Raw genomic sequence first — 16,910 nt, 5'->3', positions numbered from 1 at the left:
AGTTGCCCTGCCCGATGCACCTCAGCACCTCATACTGGCCCGTCAGGGCATCCTCCGAGGACGAGCTGGCCTCCAGGCCCCGCTGGGGGCTCCTGGGCACCTTACTCTGACTCTCGCTATGTCTCGCCATCAGCGGCCACACCACCCGAGGACACTACAGTAAAATAACACAACAAGCAAAGCAAGACTAAAACAACAAAACAACACAACAACACCCCAAATCAAAGAACAAAGACACTCACCAGAACCGCCAAACCACCAACCACCAACCACCAAATGCACTGAATAGCTGAGAGTCCAACAGGTCACCAGCAGGAGCTTCCTGCACAATGGACGAAGCCCAGCTGTCGCCCCTGCCTTTTATAACGCCCCATGGAATGCCCTCACAATCACCCCTTGTGAGGTCACGGCCACAAATGGCCCTGTGCGCCCTGCCTGGCCCATGGTGCTCCTCTCCCTGGGGGTTCTGGCCCCCAGGACCTGGCACTGGTCATGATGCGAAGATCAAAGTCCACAAGCTCAAGGATAGGTGCGTCCTGCCCACCCAGTGTCTCGCACACCTACCAAAACCTGTAGTGGGCTCCAATGGCCCTGGTGTGTCTGGTCCCAACACCCGCAGCTCCTTTGGCCTTCGGTCCATAGCACCTCCACCCTCCTTTGTCTGCCGCCTCAGAGAGGTTGGTGTCCTAATGTGGTGGCCCTTCACTCACATCACCGCACCTCACACAATGCCCTGTCCCCTAAGACACCCGGGTCCAGCTTCTTCACTCCAACGGGGCTGAGAACAAACGTGCCTTGGTCCACATTTCCCCCAGAATTTCTGAGACACCTCCCTCTCCAGGAACCCTGAAACCCCCAAGGCAGTGGTTTCAACTATGCAAAGCGATCCAGGACACACCTGTAGGCCACCAATCCTAGACTCCACAAATGGGTCCTGCCGTGGCACAGAGAAACACAGGTGTGCCCAGAGGCCTTGCCCTGTCACACTCCTGCCCCTCGCCATCTTAGGCTAGCTCATCACAATAAATCCATGCGTTCAAGTTCTGGGTTTCCCCGGGTCTGATGAGTCCAAGGTCAGGTGGCCAGGAGATTTGATGTGTGCACAGAACTAGCTTCCTTCTCCCTCACTTGGCTTCCTTGCTTTGTCCTCAAGAGGTGGAGAGGAGGAAGGAGTAAACTCAACTCTACCTCCTCCTTTCCCCAGCTTTCCTACTACCACCTTCTTTTTTTTTTCATCAAACTAGTTGTGGACACCAGAGACTAATATACCACACAAGAACTTGACCCCTTAGCTCTACACTGTTCCCCAGATGAACTTCAAAATGGTGCTCCCAAGTCCTCAGTCTCAACCTTTGAAGGCATTTCAAGTGGGCACCATCTTACCAGGCTTCATAATGGTGTCTGCGTGTGTGTGTGTGTGTGTGTGTGTGTGTGTGTGTGTGTGAGCGTGTGTGAGTGAATGCATGGGCACAAGTGATATTGGGCACATGTGATATTGGGGAGCTATCTAGAGTCTGTGCCTGCTCCCCGAGTGTACCAGAAAATGCCATAATTTCTTCCTTAAGGCTGAAAATAGGCCATTGTGTATATATGCCACGGTTTCTTTATCCATACATCTGTTGAAGGGCACCTAGGTTTGTTCCATAGCTTAGTTTTTGTGAACTGAGCTGCTCTAAACATTGATGTGGCTGTATCAATGTAGTAGGCTGATTTTAAGTCCTTTGGGTATAAACCAAGGTGTGGGATCGCTGTGTCAAATGGTTTTTCCATTCCAAGTTTTCTATGAATCTCCATACAGAGTTGTTGCATCAATTTGCAGTCCCACCAGCAATGTATTTAGTGAAACTTTCCCCTACATCCTTGCCAATATTGGTTGTTATTCGTATTTTTTATAATGGCCTAACTCTAGAGTGAGATAAAATTTGAGTTAGTTTTAATTTACATTGCTCTAATTGCTAGGGATGTTGAACATTTTTTCACAGCCTTTGAACAATAGTATTTCTTCTTCTGTGAAATACCTTTTCAGTTCCTTTTCCCATTTAATGATTGAGTTATTTGGGTGGGTTTTTTTCTTGATTGTTTTTGTTTTGTTCTGTTGGTGTTAAAGTTTTTTTCAGTTCTTTATATATACTGGAGAGTAATGCTCTATCTGAGGTGCTGGTGGTAAAGATGTCCCCTTCTGTAGGATGTCTCTTTACACTCTTGTTTCCTAAGCTGTGAAGAAGCTTTTTAGTTTGCTATCATCCCATGTATTGATTCTTGGTTTTACTTCTTACACTCCAGGAGTCTTCTTGACTCCTAAAGCCAAGATGATACAGCGTTGGGCCAACTTTTTCTTCTAGTTATGGCAGGGTCTCTGGTCCATTGCTTAGGTCCTTGATCCACTTTCAGTTGAGTTTTTGCACAAGCCTTTTGGTGCTCACATCATACCACACTGTGACATAGATGTTGAATATGGACCTACAGGAATTGATGTTTGCCCTGGAAGGATCTGGTCTTGCTTTGAATCATTCCTCTTTGTCATTTCCCTACTCCTTTCCTTTGGTAATGGGGACATTTATCCTGTGTGTGTGTCTTGGGAATGTGCAACTGTTGGTTTGATTTTTACAGTGGTTCACATCAAATATTTATCCTTGAGTCTTAAGAGAAGACTTTGAACTTGGATGTTTGAGCCATATTGGAACTATTGACTACAGGAACTCTTGGAGATTAATGAAATGCAATTCACATTGTCTCACAGACAACAGTTCTGGGAGCTGTGGGCACAATGTTATGTTTTGGATCTTACATGTCCTCATTAAGCCCATGTGTTAAAGACTTGGTCCCCATGCAGGTGAGCTCAGAGATTAGGCCTTGAGCAGAAGATAGGATCATAAAGGGCTCTGAACTCACAAATAGATTATAAGAATGCTAGTGGATCCATCACTCAAGGGGTTATTTGGAGGTAAGAACTTGAGAATGTGCTCAAGGTTGGAGGATATAGATATTGACCCTCTGTTTCTGGAGACTCCTTTCAGGGAGAAGGAAAGCAGGAGGAGATATACACAGACCCTTGGAGGTGTCACGCTCTCTCCTATGATCCGCCTCGTGTCTGTGCTTCACTGTTCATGAGGCTAAAGTGCGGGTCCTGTTTTTGTCATAGGGCACAAATATGCTTTCATGGGCGGGGGGATCCTGGGGCGAATCCCAAAGACAAGCATGAGTGAACACCCCCCCCCCACACACACACACACAGTAGGTGCTCAATAAGGCCTCTGGAATAAACAAGAACTCTAAGGCTTGCACAGTTCCATGACATGTCCAAGTAACTCAGAGGGTCAGTGGAAGAGAACGGATCTGAATTGAGTCTTCTGACCCCATGGTCGGCCTTGAATCCACATTCTAAGCAAAAAAAAAAAAAAAAGTCTACACCCCTCCTGTTCTGCTCTGACTCTCCCCAGTCCCCAGAGAGCTCATGCCTTGAAGGCTTGAACCTCAGGGGAGCAGTGCTCTGTGTTGGAGTCCTGGGGTAGGTGAATGGATCAAAGGCGCTGTGAGTTCAGGAATGGATGGAGACATTGGTGATTGTGTATCTTGGTGGGCTAGGGGTAAATGGTAGAGATATTAGGACGTGTGCCCAGCAGGAGGAGATAGGTCACTGAGGACATGATCTCTGGGCGCATGTTTTGTCCAGGGCACCTCCCCTTCTCCACTCTCTTCATCAGGGACCAGCAGGGTCAGAAGGTGCCCCACAGGGTCTGCATTGCTGGCCCCCAGGCAGCTCAGGAGCCTCCCACCTTCCCAAGCACTTGAGAGTCCTTGTTTGCCCAGGGGACCTCCACAGGACCCAGGAGTCCCTCTCTTGCCTTGCTCTATTCCCAGTACTACAAAACCACCCCTTCGCTCAAACGGATGGTGGCCCAGCCCCAACTCAGAGCAGGATGCAACCCAGACAAATCTCCCTGGTCCCCCTGAAAGCATCCAAGTGAGGAGATCTGTGAGGAAGAGAAATTTATTAAGAACCAGCCATGTCTGCCATGCCAGAAACAGGGGACAGAGGAGAGCACGGCGGGGGGAGGGGAGTCCTGGGAAAAGGATTCCCCAGTCTTTCTTGCAGACCAGGGAGGGGGTTGGTGGGAGAGCACTTGTCTCCAGGCATCCTGTCCCCAGCAGGCCCTCTGGACTGGAACTCATAGGAAGGAGGTGCCTGCAGGTGGCACGCCTCTATGGAGCACCTGCGCCATGCTGATCAGATCCTTGCCAGCTGCCTGAGGGGAAAGACAGGGACTGGCCTGAGCGTGAGCGCATCACGCCCCCTTCTTGGTACCCACCCAGGGACAGCGGGTTATGTCCTGGTGAAGGCCATCAGGGATGGCGCAAGGGCCGCATCAGGCTGCACCCACCCACCTGCTTGGCTTCACCTCCATCTCAACTGGCCACCATCTCAGGAACCAGTTTGTTTGGCCATCTGCGTGCCCACCCTTCTGGGGTCCGAGCCACCCCGTTTTCCTGCCTGGGTCCTGTCCTGGGGGCAGCCACGCAGCAACAGCACATTCGTGTGAAGCAGGTGAGGATCCTCCTGGCCACCCTCCGCCAGGCCTTGGTGCCTTCCTGGGAGGAGCCCGCTGTCCCTCCTTGGGCTTGCTGCCTGGGGAGGGCCTGCTCTCCTGGTGACACTCCCTGGGGGCTAATGCTGCCCTCCACCTGTGACCTGTGGCCTCCAGACCCAGGGCCAGGAGGCAGGGCGGCAAGGTCCTGCTGCGGGGCCCTGCCAGGGGCAGCTGGGCTCTGGGCCTGCAGGCTGGGGAGGACCAGGGCAGGCAGGCTGCCTCCCTTGCTGCCCCTCTGCCTCTGCTGGGGCCACAGGTGCTCCCCACGCGGCTGCTGTACAGCTGGCACGACCTGCCTGGAGGGAGAGGTGGGCTTGCTGGCGCTCCTCTGGCGGGGCAGGGTGGCTGGGAGAGAACCCACAGAGGACCTGGGCTGGAGCCCCGAGTGCACAGACCTCCTCTGGACCGTGAGGCCCACCCCCTGCGTGTGCTGATGCCTGAGCAGGAGGTATGTCGCCATGGCTTCGACAAACTTTCGGCCCTTCAGGGATGTCCAGGTGTCAGTGAGGTGGAAACCCAGGTCAAGCATGACCTTCACTGTGGAGGGATCTGGGCAGAAGCAGCGGCGGGACTTCCTGGCATCAATCACAAAAGGCCACCAAGCCCATTTCAGCCACGAGTGCCTCGTGACATCGGCCATGCTGGGCCTCTCCATGGGGTCCAGGGTCAGCATCTCCGCCAGCAGGTCCTGAGCGTGGAGGGACACGTGGGACCCTAAGACGTAGGAGCGGTGCAGCACCTGGTCCCTCAGCTCCTCGAGGGTGTCCCCTTCAAAGGGCAGGTGCCCCGTCAGCATCAAGTAGAGGACCACACCCAGGCTCCACACGTCCACCGTGGGCCCGTGGTATGGCTGCTCGAGGAACATCTCCGGGGCCCAGTGGGTGACCCTGCCGCACACTGCTTCCAGCAGCTCTCCCCGCCTGAACTGGCAGCCCAGGCCGAAGTCGCACAGCTTGACAAGGCCTCGCGGGTCCAGCAGGATGTTCTCCGCCTTCACGTCCCTGTGCGCGATGCCCTGGGCGTGGCACGCGCGCAGGGCGCTGGCCACCTGCTCGAACAATCCCTGCGCCTCCCGCTCTGGCAGGCCCACCCCCTCTGGGATGTACTGCAGCAGCTGGCCCCAACCAGCGTACTCCATCACCAGGTACACGCGGTCATCGGTCTCCATCACCTGGAACAGCTGCACCACGCTGGGGTGCTCCATGGCCCTCATGATGGCCACCTCGGCCTGAAGGAAGGCCGGGTCCATCTTACCCTTGCACACGGTTTTCACTGCCACCTCCGCCCCTGTCAGGATGTGGCGGGCCAGCCTCACCGTGCCAGAGACTTTCCCCTTTGTTTGGCTTATGTCCCCTTCCTCCGTTTTCAAAGTCAGAAACATTGAACTTCTGTCTGACCCTTTTCAACAGTAACATAGCTCTTACTCTTTCTCTCCCTCCTTCTCTCTTTCTTTCCACACATTATCTTGATTTCACCCACATGATCCAGAATACTCTCCTTAGTTCAAGGTCACAGTAACATCTCTAAAGTCCATTTTATCATTTAAAGTAACGTATTTCATATTCCACGAATGAGAACGTAGACATCTTTAAGGAGGCCCTTAGTTTTTCTACTACACTTAGAACCAAGGTGGAGGACCCGCACGCACAGCAGTAAACAAGACAAAGTGATTTTAACTAAATAGTGCTGTCTGATGCAAAGATATAAAATTACACTTCAAGATGTTGTTACTGAAATTTTAAAAACAGAAAAAAGAAATCTACAACAAAAAAACTCATTAAAGAATTATTTGACCTTGAGATCATTACCAATAAGGTGTTTATATTTCTCCACATGATCACCTTGGTTTTTAGGCATTATTGTCATTCAAAATGACTTATTCTCAAAGTTCAAAACTGAGTATATTAAAGGTTTAAAAATTGTACAATATAATATAAATGCTGATACTCAATTTAGAATGTTACATCCTGATTAGCTCATGATAAATTAAAATTATTTTAAGTTTAACATGCATTTAATATACCAACCTATCATATATCATAGCTTAGCAGAACAGTACCCTGTAGTATAGTGATTGCTCACTTTGTTGATCACAAGGCCAATTGGATGCTGTTAACTGCTGTTACTCAATACCATAAAAGTTGTCTACCATGTACTTCTAGTCGCAGAAACAGATTAAAGTATAATTTCTGCTGAATACATATCACTTTCATACTACTGTAAAGTAAAAAAAAAAAAAATCACAAATTAAACCACCATAATTTAGAGACTGTCTCTTTAAAGGAATTAAACAAGTCAATCCTACCTCTAAGCACAATTATAGTTTTTACAGATTTTATTGCATTTTCTGCCAATCATTTTTTCCATAGTTATATAGTAACAGTTATGATAGTTTAAGTGCACATTTTAATGAGATTAAGAGTAGCTCTTAATACAAAAAGAATATTCCAGGTGACCATCGATACACCTTGTACGAAATGCACCTTGTACAAAATGATTGACATCACGTTGATGGAGAATATTCATATTTACACACACATTCAACTGTGTCCTCTGATGAAGCATAAAGCTTTTACTATCCTTTCCACCTTAAGGTTATGTGGTATCTTCCATGATTTTTTCTGATATTACACATGCATCTGAAAAAAATAAATGAGTATAATACTAAGTTAGAAATGAGTCTTTTACCAAGACTTTGGGGTTTTCAAGTAGAATGTTTTTAATATTTCAGAAAATTCTTCCTGAAAACTCTTGCTGAACAAATTCTGTATGAATAACATATAGATTAAAATAAAGTTAAAATAGTAAATTATGTAAGAATTAGGTGGTTAATGTGTGATAATTATATTTTATTACCAATTCTTAAGATCATTTATCATATTAAGAGCTTGGCATTTTAGAGTGTAAAACCATTATGGTATCATGGCTGATTTTGTTTTTCTTTTTTTGGACTGGAAATTGAACCCAAGGACACTTTATCCCTGAACTACATCTGCATTCCTTTCTTTTATTATTATTATTTTGAGACAAGGTCTCACTAAATTATTGAGACTTGCCTTAAACCTGTGATCATCCTGCCTCAGGATCCCATGTTTCTGGGATTACAAGAGTGCACTACCATGACTGGCTGGTTTTTCTTTAATTAAAATATTGGTCAAAAGGCTAGAGATATAGCTCAGTTGGTAGAGTTCTTGCCTTGCATGCACCAGCCCTGGTTTTCACCTCCAGCCTCACAAAAAAAAAAGAGAGAGAGAAAAGAAATATTGGTCAAATGCGATAAATTTTCAGTTATAAAATGTATAAGATAGAGAGGGTGTCACATGCATAAGCAATAGAAAAGACTAATGAAACAAGTCGGTTATCATAAAAGGTAAGAACAATGAACACAACTTTAATAAGACTGAGAAAAAGATGACTCAAACAAAAAAGAGATGAAAAAAAAATAAAAGACATTACAACCAATACCTCAGAAATACAAAGAGTCATTAGGGATTACTATGAGAAAATGTATGCTAATAAATTAGAGAACCTAGAAGAAATTTATAAATTATTAGACACATACGTTCTGCCAAAATTAAACCATGAAAACATGCAGTCCAAAAGAGAGTGAATGAGATTGAATCGGTAATAAAAAGTTGAGGAAAGCCCATGACTAGACGCTTTTACTGATTATTTTTTCGAAATCTTTAAAGAACTAATTCCATTTCTTTTAAATTTGTTGCAAAGATTTGAAAGAGAATCATTCCAACCCATCTCTGAGGCTAGCATTACCCTAGTACCATAGCAACAAGAATACAAGATAAAAGAAACTGTAGACTAATAACACTGGTGGACATCGATGTAAAATTTCTCAATAAAATATGAGCAAATCTGAATGTGATTCAACAGAGAATCATAAAGATTATTCACCACAATCAAATTGGTTCCATCCCAGAGATGCAAGGATGGTTCAACATATTCAGATCAATAAGCATAATACATCCCATTAATAGAAGGAAGGATAAAAATCATGCGATTAGTAGATATGGAAAATTCATTTGAAAAATTTCAGCATGACTTCCTGATAAAAGTCCTGAGCAAATAAGGTTTGGGAAGATCGTACCTCAGCATCATAAAGGCCATACAAGACATAGCCACAGGCAATATACTGAAATGAGAAAAGTTGAAAACATTTCCTCTAGGATCAGGAACAAGGGTATCTATTCTCCCTGCTCTTATTCAGTAGAGTACTAGAAATTTTAGTCAGAACAGCGAAATAAGGACATAAAGGGCATACAAATTGGAAGGAGAGAAGTCAAATTATTTGTTTCTGCAGATGATATGTTTAAATATATAGAAAAACCCAAAGACTCCACCAAAAGACTATTAGAATGGATAAAGTCATTAAGGTAGCAAGATACAAAATCAATATACAAAAATTAGTGAGAGTTTTATATACCAATAATGAATGTGCTGAGAACCAAATAATAAAAACAATCCCATTCATGAATCTTTACAACAAGCAAACAAAATCGCAAAGAACAAAAGACATCTACCACACACTGATTAAAGAAATTGAAGAAGATAAAAAATAAATAAGAAACTCCCCATGCTCATGGATTGGAAGAATTAGTGTTAGTAATAATACTTTAAACATATATTCCTTCAGCAATAATACCTTAAGCAATTTACAGATTAAAAGCCATTCCCATTAAAATATGAATGATATTCATCACAGAACTACAGAAGAAAATTCTAAAATTCATATGGAAGCACAAAAGACCCTGAAGAGCTAATGAAATCTTGAGAAAAAAATAAATACACAAAGGTTGTAAGAATCACAATAACTGGTTTCAAGACATACTTCAGTACCATAGCAACCAAAAGAGATAGTATTTGCATAAGAACAGATGCAATGACTAATGGTACAGAATACAGACACACTCTCATTCCCTCTCCCCCCCCTCCTCCCTCCCTCCCTCTCTCTCTCTCTCTCTCTCTCTCTCTCTCTCTCTCTCTCTCTCTCTCCATAAATATGTGTATTTATAGATAGATACATACATACATATAGATATATCCATGCATCTATATCTGCTGATTCCTAACAAAGTTTCCAAAAAAGTTTCCAAAAAAGAAAACACTGGATAAAGGACCACCTCTTCAATAAATGATGCTAAAAATGGATATCCACATACAGATGATTGAATCTTGACTCCTCTTTCCATGTACAAAATTAAATTCAAAATGTACACAGGCTTAAATGTAAAACCTGAAAACTCTAAAACTACTAGAAGAAAATATGGAGAATTAAGAAACTGGTTCAAGCAACAATTTTCTGGATAGAACCACAAAAGCCCAAGAAACAAAAGCAAAAATTGACAAAGTTGATATATTAAATTGAAAACCTTCTGCACAGCTAAATAAACAGTCAACAAGAAAGATAATAAAAGAGAATACTGATGTGATAAATATATTGATAGTCAATGTTTCTTAAAAGCTCAGTAGGGTTTAGAACAGATAAATATAACAAGTTAAACACAAAACAAAATGTCTCACTGGACAGACTGAACCGTTTGAGGATGTCCAAAGGATAAATCCATGCACTTCAAGATATAACAACATAAATTATCCAGTGTAAAAATAGACTGAAAATCAATCAATGAATCAATCAAACTTCAGAGACTTTTAGAGGAAAAGAAAATGTTGGAGGCCCAGAAAGAGGGGAAAGGATAATTGAGCTATCAAACAAATGAACAGAGTAAGGAGGAAAAAAATCTATTCTATTAGATATTCTTCCTTTTATCAATTACATTGTCATTTTCTCGCTCTTGTAATTGCTAAAACAAAGACTGTCTAATATAGTAGAATTTTTTCTCCTCATTTTGTTAATTTATGTTTGATGCTTGAAAAAAATTATAGCATTTTACCAAATGTTCAATGTTCCATGTATGAACAGGAATGTTCAATGTGTGAACAATGTTTAGTGTATGAACAGGAAATACTAAAGAGTAAATGGATTTAAATGGAAGTAAGGTTCCCATGTTTTGACCGAAAATAAAGTGCCATTACTATAGTAGAGTGGTAAGTTGCAAATATATTATGTATATATTGCAATTCCTAAAGCAACAATTTTAAAAAGAAAGGTGGTGGGGGAAGCTATCATAGAGATACACTCAAAAACAGGAAGATAAATCAAAATGAAATTCTTTTAATATGTTCCCTGAAAAGAAACAAGAATGAGAAATAGAGAAAATAAACAAATAAAACAAGAAACAAAAAGCCCAATATTTATTTATTTATTTTTTATTTTATTTTATTTTTTTTTATTGATTGTTCAAAACATTCCAGAGCTCATGATATATCATCTTTCATACATTAGACTCAATTGGGTTTTGAACTCCCATTTTTACCCCAAATACAGATTGCAGAATCACAACTGTTACATACTCACATTATTACATAATGGCATATTAGTGACTGTTGTATTCTGCTACCTTTTTAAAATATAAATGATCTAAATATACTAGGTGAAAGAGCAAGATAGATTCATAAATGAGACCTAATTCTGTGGTTTACATAAAACTGACTTCACCATTAGCCAAAGGTAGATTCAAATTAAAGTAATAGAAAATACATTAGGAAAAATTAATTTTTTAAAATGGAAAAGGATGATATAATATCTCCATTATTCATTTCCTGAATTTTAAATATTAGAATGCTGATGACCAAATATCCAGACTTATTTTTAAAATATAGTGATTCCCTGGCTAGACTCAGTCACATATTTTCAAATATACTCTATATACTGAAGATGCCCAAATGTATATTTATACTCTATGATCAGTTTTCAATGACCTATTTTTTGTTTCTCAAAGTGGATATGTCTTGGAGTTGTCAAAATGTACTGAGTGTTTTAACATTTAAGATGAGGAATTTTCTCAGATTGTAACTGTTCTATTAATCTGCTTAAATGTGTTTTGAAAAAGTTATACTATATTTCTTAGTTCATTTTGCCAAATAATAAATCTTTAGAAATATCACATTATTTGCATTTGGAAAATATAATCCATAAGAATGACTTGACTTTATTTTTATCAACATATTTTACTCACATTATGTCCTCCAGTAAAGAAAAGTTAGGAAATATGATCTTCTACCTTTGCACTGAGGTGGCTCTGTCCAAATTCCATTTAGACACATCACTTCTACTTCCCCAAATATTTCAAAAGGTTTGATACATTCTTAACGTACTCTCTCACGAGATGGATACTTAAGCATCTGTTTTGATATTATATTAGCATTTTCCACTTTAGGTGGATTCACACAGGAAATATCTGAATAGAAAGAAAAGAAAGTATCTCCACCTAGTGTTCATTTTGAGTAGCTAATCAATGAATCAGATTCCGAATACATTTTAAGCAGGATTAAAAATAATAGATACTTTGTCATGAAGAACTTTTCTGATTTTTAATAAATTTACATGTAATACAAGGAAAAGAAGATGTAGCAACATTTTTTTGGCAGAGCTAACCTTTCATGCCTTTAGATATGTTCTCTATCCTTTGCTAGAACAGTTGAAACCACTGAGAATGAAATATTTCCCCTTGGGTTGAGGACAACAAATATTACAAGTTCCATAAGTGTAACATGAATTTTAAAATGCAACAAAAGTAACAAGATTATATAGCATCACTCTTTGGTATACAATTATTTTGCTCATTAATTAACATTTTAGCCTCTTAAAAACTGAAAGAGGTATCTCTTTAGAGAATAAGTCAAGAATTAAGAACACAGTTTGAAGAATAATTTGTTATTCTTAAAACACAGTTCAAAGATGTTATGTACAACTGTAATGCACCAATAAAGCAAAAAAAAGTTAAGTAAAACTTTAAAAAAAGAAGATTATCAATTAAAAAACTAAAGATATGGGAAAGTAACAGAAAAGTACAACTTTATTTATAGAAACATAGCTTTTTAAATTTATTTATAAATGCTTTTGGATACTATGATAAACTGTGTAATTCCTCAGAGAATTTTAGGTGCATGGATAGTAATAAAAGACTATAGCAATGGTTCCCAAATTGAGGAGTATGTAAAATCCTTTGGGGAACTTGATGAATAATTTCAAGGTCACACCTCAAGATTATTTTTTCCAGTAGGTCTAAGATGAGCTCAGGAATTTTCATTCGAATTCATAAAATCTGTTCAAAAATTTTATGCTGTTGGTCTAGGGACCACATTCTGAGAACCATTGGGCTGTGAGCTTAACCACTATATATTTAATTCCAACTTTTTATTTCTAACTTTAAACTTACTTTGTTTTGGCCTGAAAATTAACCTATACTCATTTTTAAGAATGTTATAGAAAATTTAATATTTCATAAGACACTATACATAAATTTATAATGCCATCAACATACCTTTGCACATTGGCTTTCCTATCCATTTGCCATTAATACATATTATAGTATTGGACCCATCCACTTGGTAAAATTTTGGACATCTGTAAGTCACTTGATCTCCTGACTTATATGATTCTTTCCTCTCTCCTGAAAGCGTGGCATCATCAAAGTTGGGTAAATTAAAACAATCTGTTCTTGAAAGAAAAAAAATATGTATTGTTCAGTAAATTATAATATATGTAATATTTAATAGTAATATTCTAAAATAATACTTAAGCTACCTATAGAACCAATGAATAATGTTTAATATACTTCTGACAACTTTGCAAAATATGATGTTCTGATTTTAATTGAAGTGTTCTAAATTTATCAAACATATAAGATAGGTATGATGCTTGAAGAAATATTAGTAGTTCTAATGCTTTAGGTCAGATTTTTACATTCAAATTATTTTTTGCCCACACTTGCCACATGTATTATGTATTTCTACTTTGGGCTTCTGCAAATGTGAATTACTTGCAATTTAGATCAAAGTTTTATGAAATATGTATTTTGTAGTGAGATTGGTGATAAACTGAGCATGAGTTGGATGAATAAGGGACAGTTTCTCTAGAAACAGAGAGAGATAAGAATTCTGAGAATGGACATTAGAGGATGCTAAATGTTCACAGAAAATGATGTGAAAGTGAAGCAATTTGCCTCATATTTTCAATTTTTTTTTAATTACTAGGCTATAATTCTCTGCCAGACTCAAGAAACTTCAGGTACCTTGTAAAATTCTAGAATTACAGCTTACTTTCTTATTTGTACCACTTATACTTTGAATGAGGGAATCTATCACACATATAATAAAATTAAATACACTATACTTATGCATTCTGGTGGGGAAGACCATTTTCCTCCTAAACATTTTATAAATGCAGGTCCATCAATTCCAAAACCTTCAAAACTATTGTAAATAACTTCTTGTTCATATGGGTAACTGTCTAACTCATGAGACACAACACCATTAGGAATGGAAGGTGGAGGTTCACAAGGAAGTCCTAAAAAATAAAATAATGAAAGAATGAATCCATGTTTCACAACTCATAAATTCAATTGTATAGGTCAATTTTGATACTTCACGGTTTTTGAAAAGAAATAATAATAAATAAGCTATTATGAAGTCACAGAGAATGTGCATAAAGGCTTCTTAAGTCCACCTTTCTCATGTATGTCCATCTCATAAACATGTAAATACATGAGCAAGAAATTGAAATAAAAAATGTTGATGCTTTTAAGAGATCACCAGATCTTCTCTAATCAACCATGAGTAATAAACAGAAACATACTCAGAATTAATAACATTGAATTGGGGCTGGGATTGTGGCTCAGCGGTAGAGCATTCGCCTCGAAAGGGCAGGACCCGAGTTCAATCCTCAGCACCACGTAAAATTAAAGGCATTGTGTTGTGTCCATCTACACCTAAAAAATAAATATTTTTTTTAAAATAACATTAAATAAATTGATGAGATGGATTTATCAAGTATTGTAAGACATCAGAAGGAACACTGTAAGAAAAACATTTTTAAAATATTTAAAATCTTGTTTGCAAAGCAAACACTACAACTTACAGAAATTTAAACTTACTACATGTTGTATACTTTAAAAAAGAAATGCCAAATTAAAAAGTGACTCTGTAATTATCCAATAAAATTAATAAAAATAGGATTGATTCAATAACGCAATAGTATTTTAATGGTAAAATATTTAAATGATTATATACATATGATAATCTATATTATTCTATACCCTGACTTTGACAAAAGCATATTATATTCAATTATTTGTACTCTCAATTATTTAAATATTTGTATTCTCAAATCAGAATTCGAGTTTTCATGCAGTCCTCACCTACACACTGAGGTGGAGGACTCCATTTGCCCATGTAGCATGTTATCTCACCTTCTTCAGAGGTTATGAAACCATCTTCACAACTATAATTCAATTTAGTGCCATGTGCATACTGTCTGGATTCAATTGCTTCTTTCCTTTCTTCTGAAGATTTAGATGGACTAATTCTTCCATAGTCTATGTCAGGTGGTTGAGAACATGAAAGTTTTTCTGTATGAAAAACAGAAATCAAAGGGTCAAACATAAATAAAATGTTTAAATTAAAACTAAAATCAAATACTATTTAAGTCTGTCATCACTTTATGCTATGCTCTTGCCCAATATCTCCCTTGATTTGTGTCTATTTTATTATATGAAAAATATTCATAAAGAGGAATTTGTCTGCTAGTTACATAACATCCCAAAGAGTTGTCCAATTTTGTTGATAGAAATGAAAGATGGTGACTGGATTATGTACCTAGATCATAACTTACAGTTTTAGGATCAAGTGTAATATATAGAGAAAGAGAAAATGTCCTCATCTTTTTCATTTACATAAAGAAAAGGGGATTATTAACTTCAACTGAAAGCATGTTAAAGCTGGAGGCAACAAAATAACATCACGCAAACTACACTGAAAAGCTACAGTAACAAAGGCACATGTTTTGGTACTGGCACCAAAACAGTCATGAAGACCAGTAGAACCCAATAGAAGACACAGAGACAAATTCACATAAATACAGTTATCTGACAATAGACAAATATGCCCAAAACATATGTTATAGAAAAGATAGCCTTTTTAACAAAAGGATCTGGGAAAACTAAAAATGCATAGTGGAAGAGTGAAATTTAACCTGTCTCTCATGCTGCACAAAAGTCAACTTAATGTGGATTGAAAGCCTAGGAATTTTTAGACCAGAAACCCCGCAGCTGATAAAAGGAAGTGTAGGCCCAACAGTCCAACATGTCAGTACAGCAACTAATTTCCTTTAAAAGACTCTTAACGTGTAAGAAGTAAAATTAAAAAATCAGTAAGTCAGATGACATCAAATGAAAAAGCTTCTGCACAACAATGGAAACAAAGAGTGTGAAGAGAGATTCTACAGAATGGGGGATCTTTGTCACCTGCTCCTCAGATGGGCATTAATATCCAGAACATACAAAGATTTTTTTAAAAAACTTAACACTAAAAAAAAATCAATAAATGGCCAAAAGAACTAAATAGACACTTCACAAAAGAAGAAATACAAATGGTCAACAAATATAAGAAAATAAACTTCACCAACTCTAGCAATTAAGGAATTGCAAATCAAAGCTGCATTGAGATTTCTCTCTAGTCAGAATGGCAATCATCAAGAATACAAAGAAAAATAAGTGCTTCCAGGTGCATTGGCTCATGCCTCATCCTAGCAGCTTATGAGGCTGAGGCAGGAAAATCAGGAATTCAAAGTCTCAGCAACTTAGTGAGGCCCTAAGCAACTTAGCAAGACCCTGCCTCAAAATGAAATATTAAAAAAGTCTGGGGAAGTTGCTCAGTGGTTAAGCACTTCTGGGTTCTATCCCCAATACAAATAATAATAATAATAATAATAATAATAATAATAATAATAATAATAATAATAAATTTAAAAATAAATGCTAGCACGGATGTGGGGGAAAAGGTATCCTCATAGATTTTTGGTGGGACCACAAAATAGTGCAGCTATTCTGGAAAACAGTAAGAAGATTCTTTAAAACACTAAGAATGGAAGCACTATATGACTCAGCTGTCCTACTCTTTGGTATATATCCAAAGATTTAAAATCAGCATTCTACAGAGATACAGCCACATCAATGTTTACAGCAACATAATTCACAAATAGACAAGCTATGGAACCAACCTAGATGCCTTTCAACAGGTGAATGAATAAAGAAAATGTGGTATATATACACAGTGGAGTATTTCTCAGCCATAAAGAAGAATGAAATTGTGGCATTTGCCAGTAAATGGATGAAACAGGAGACTATCCTTCTAAGCAAAATAAGCCAGTCCCCAAAAGTCAAAGGTCAAATATGTGAAGGCTAATCC

At 39.2% G+C, this 16,910-nt stretch overlaps 1 protein-coding gene across 1 annotated transcript in view; it reads right to left on the bottom strand.

Annotated features, from left to right (window-relative positions):
* The window catches only part of LOC308651302 (complement factor H-like), a gene marked incomplete at its 5' end in the record, with an annotated part of 122,863 nt that overhangs the window by 77,865 nt on the left and 28,088 nt on the right, over positions 1 to 16,910 (bottom strand). The window contains 5 exon segments of the mRNA XM_081298220.1: positions 11,726 to 11,810; positions 11,814 to 11,902; positions 12,989 to 13,117; positions 13,840 to 14,013; positions 14,864 to 15,073. Of these exon segments, the coding sequence (XP_081154346.1) occupies positions 11,726 to 11,810; positions 11,814 to 11,902; positions 12,989 to 13,117; positions 13,840 to 14,013; positions 14,864 to 15,073 (687 nt within the window).

Source organism: Spermophilus citellus, assembly GCF_964194105.1.
Source record: "Spermophilus citellus genome assembly, chromosome: 6".
In the NCBI taxonomy this organism is placed as follows: domain Eukaryota; kingdom Metazoa; phylum Chordata; class Mammalia; order Rodentia; family Sciuridae; genus Spermophilus; species Spermophilus citellus.
This window is presented reverse-complemented; position numbering and strand designations above follow the sequence as displayed.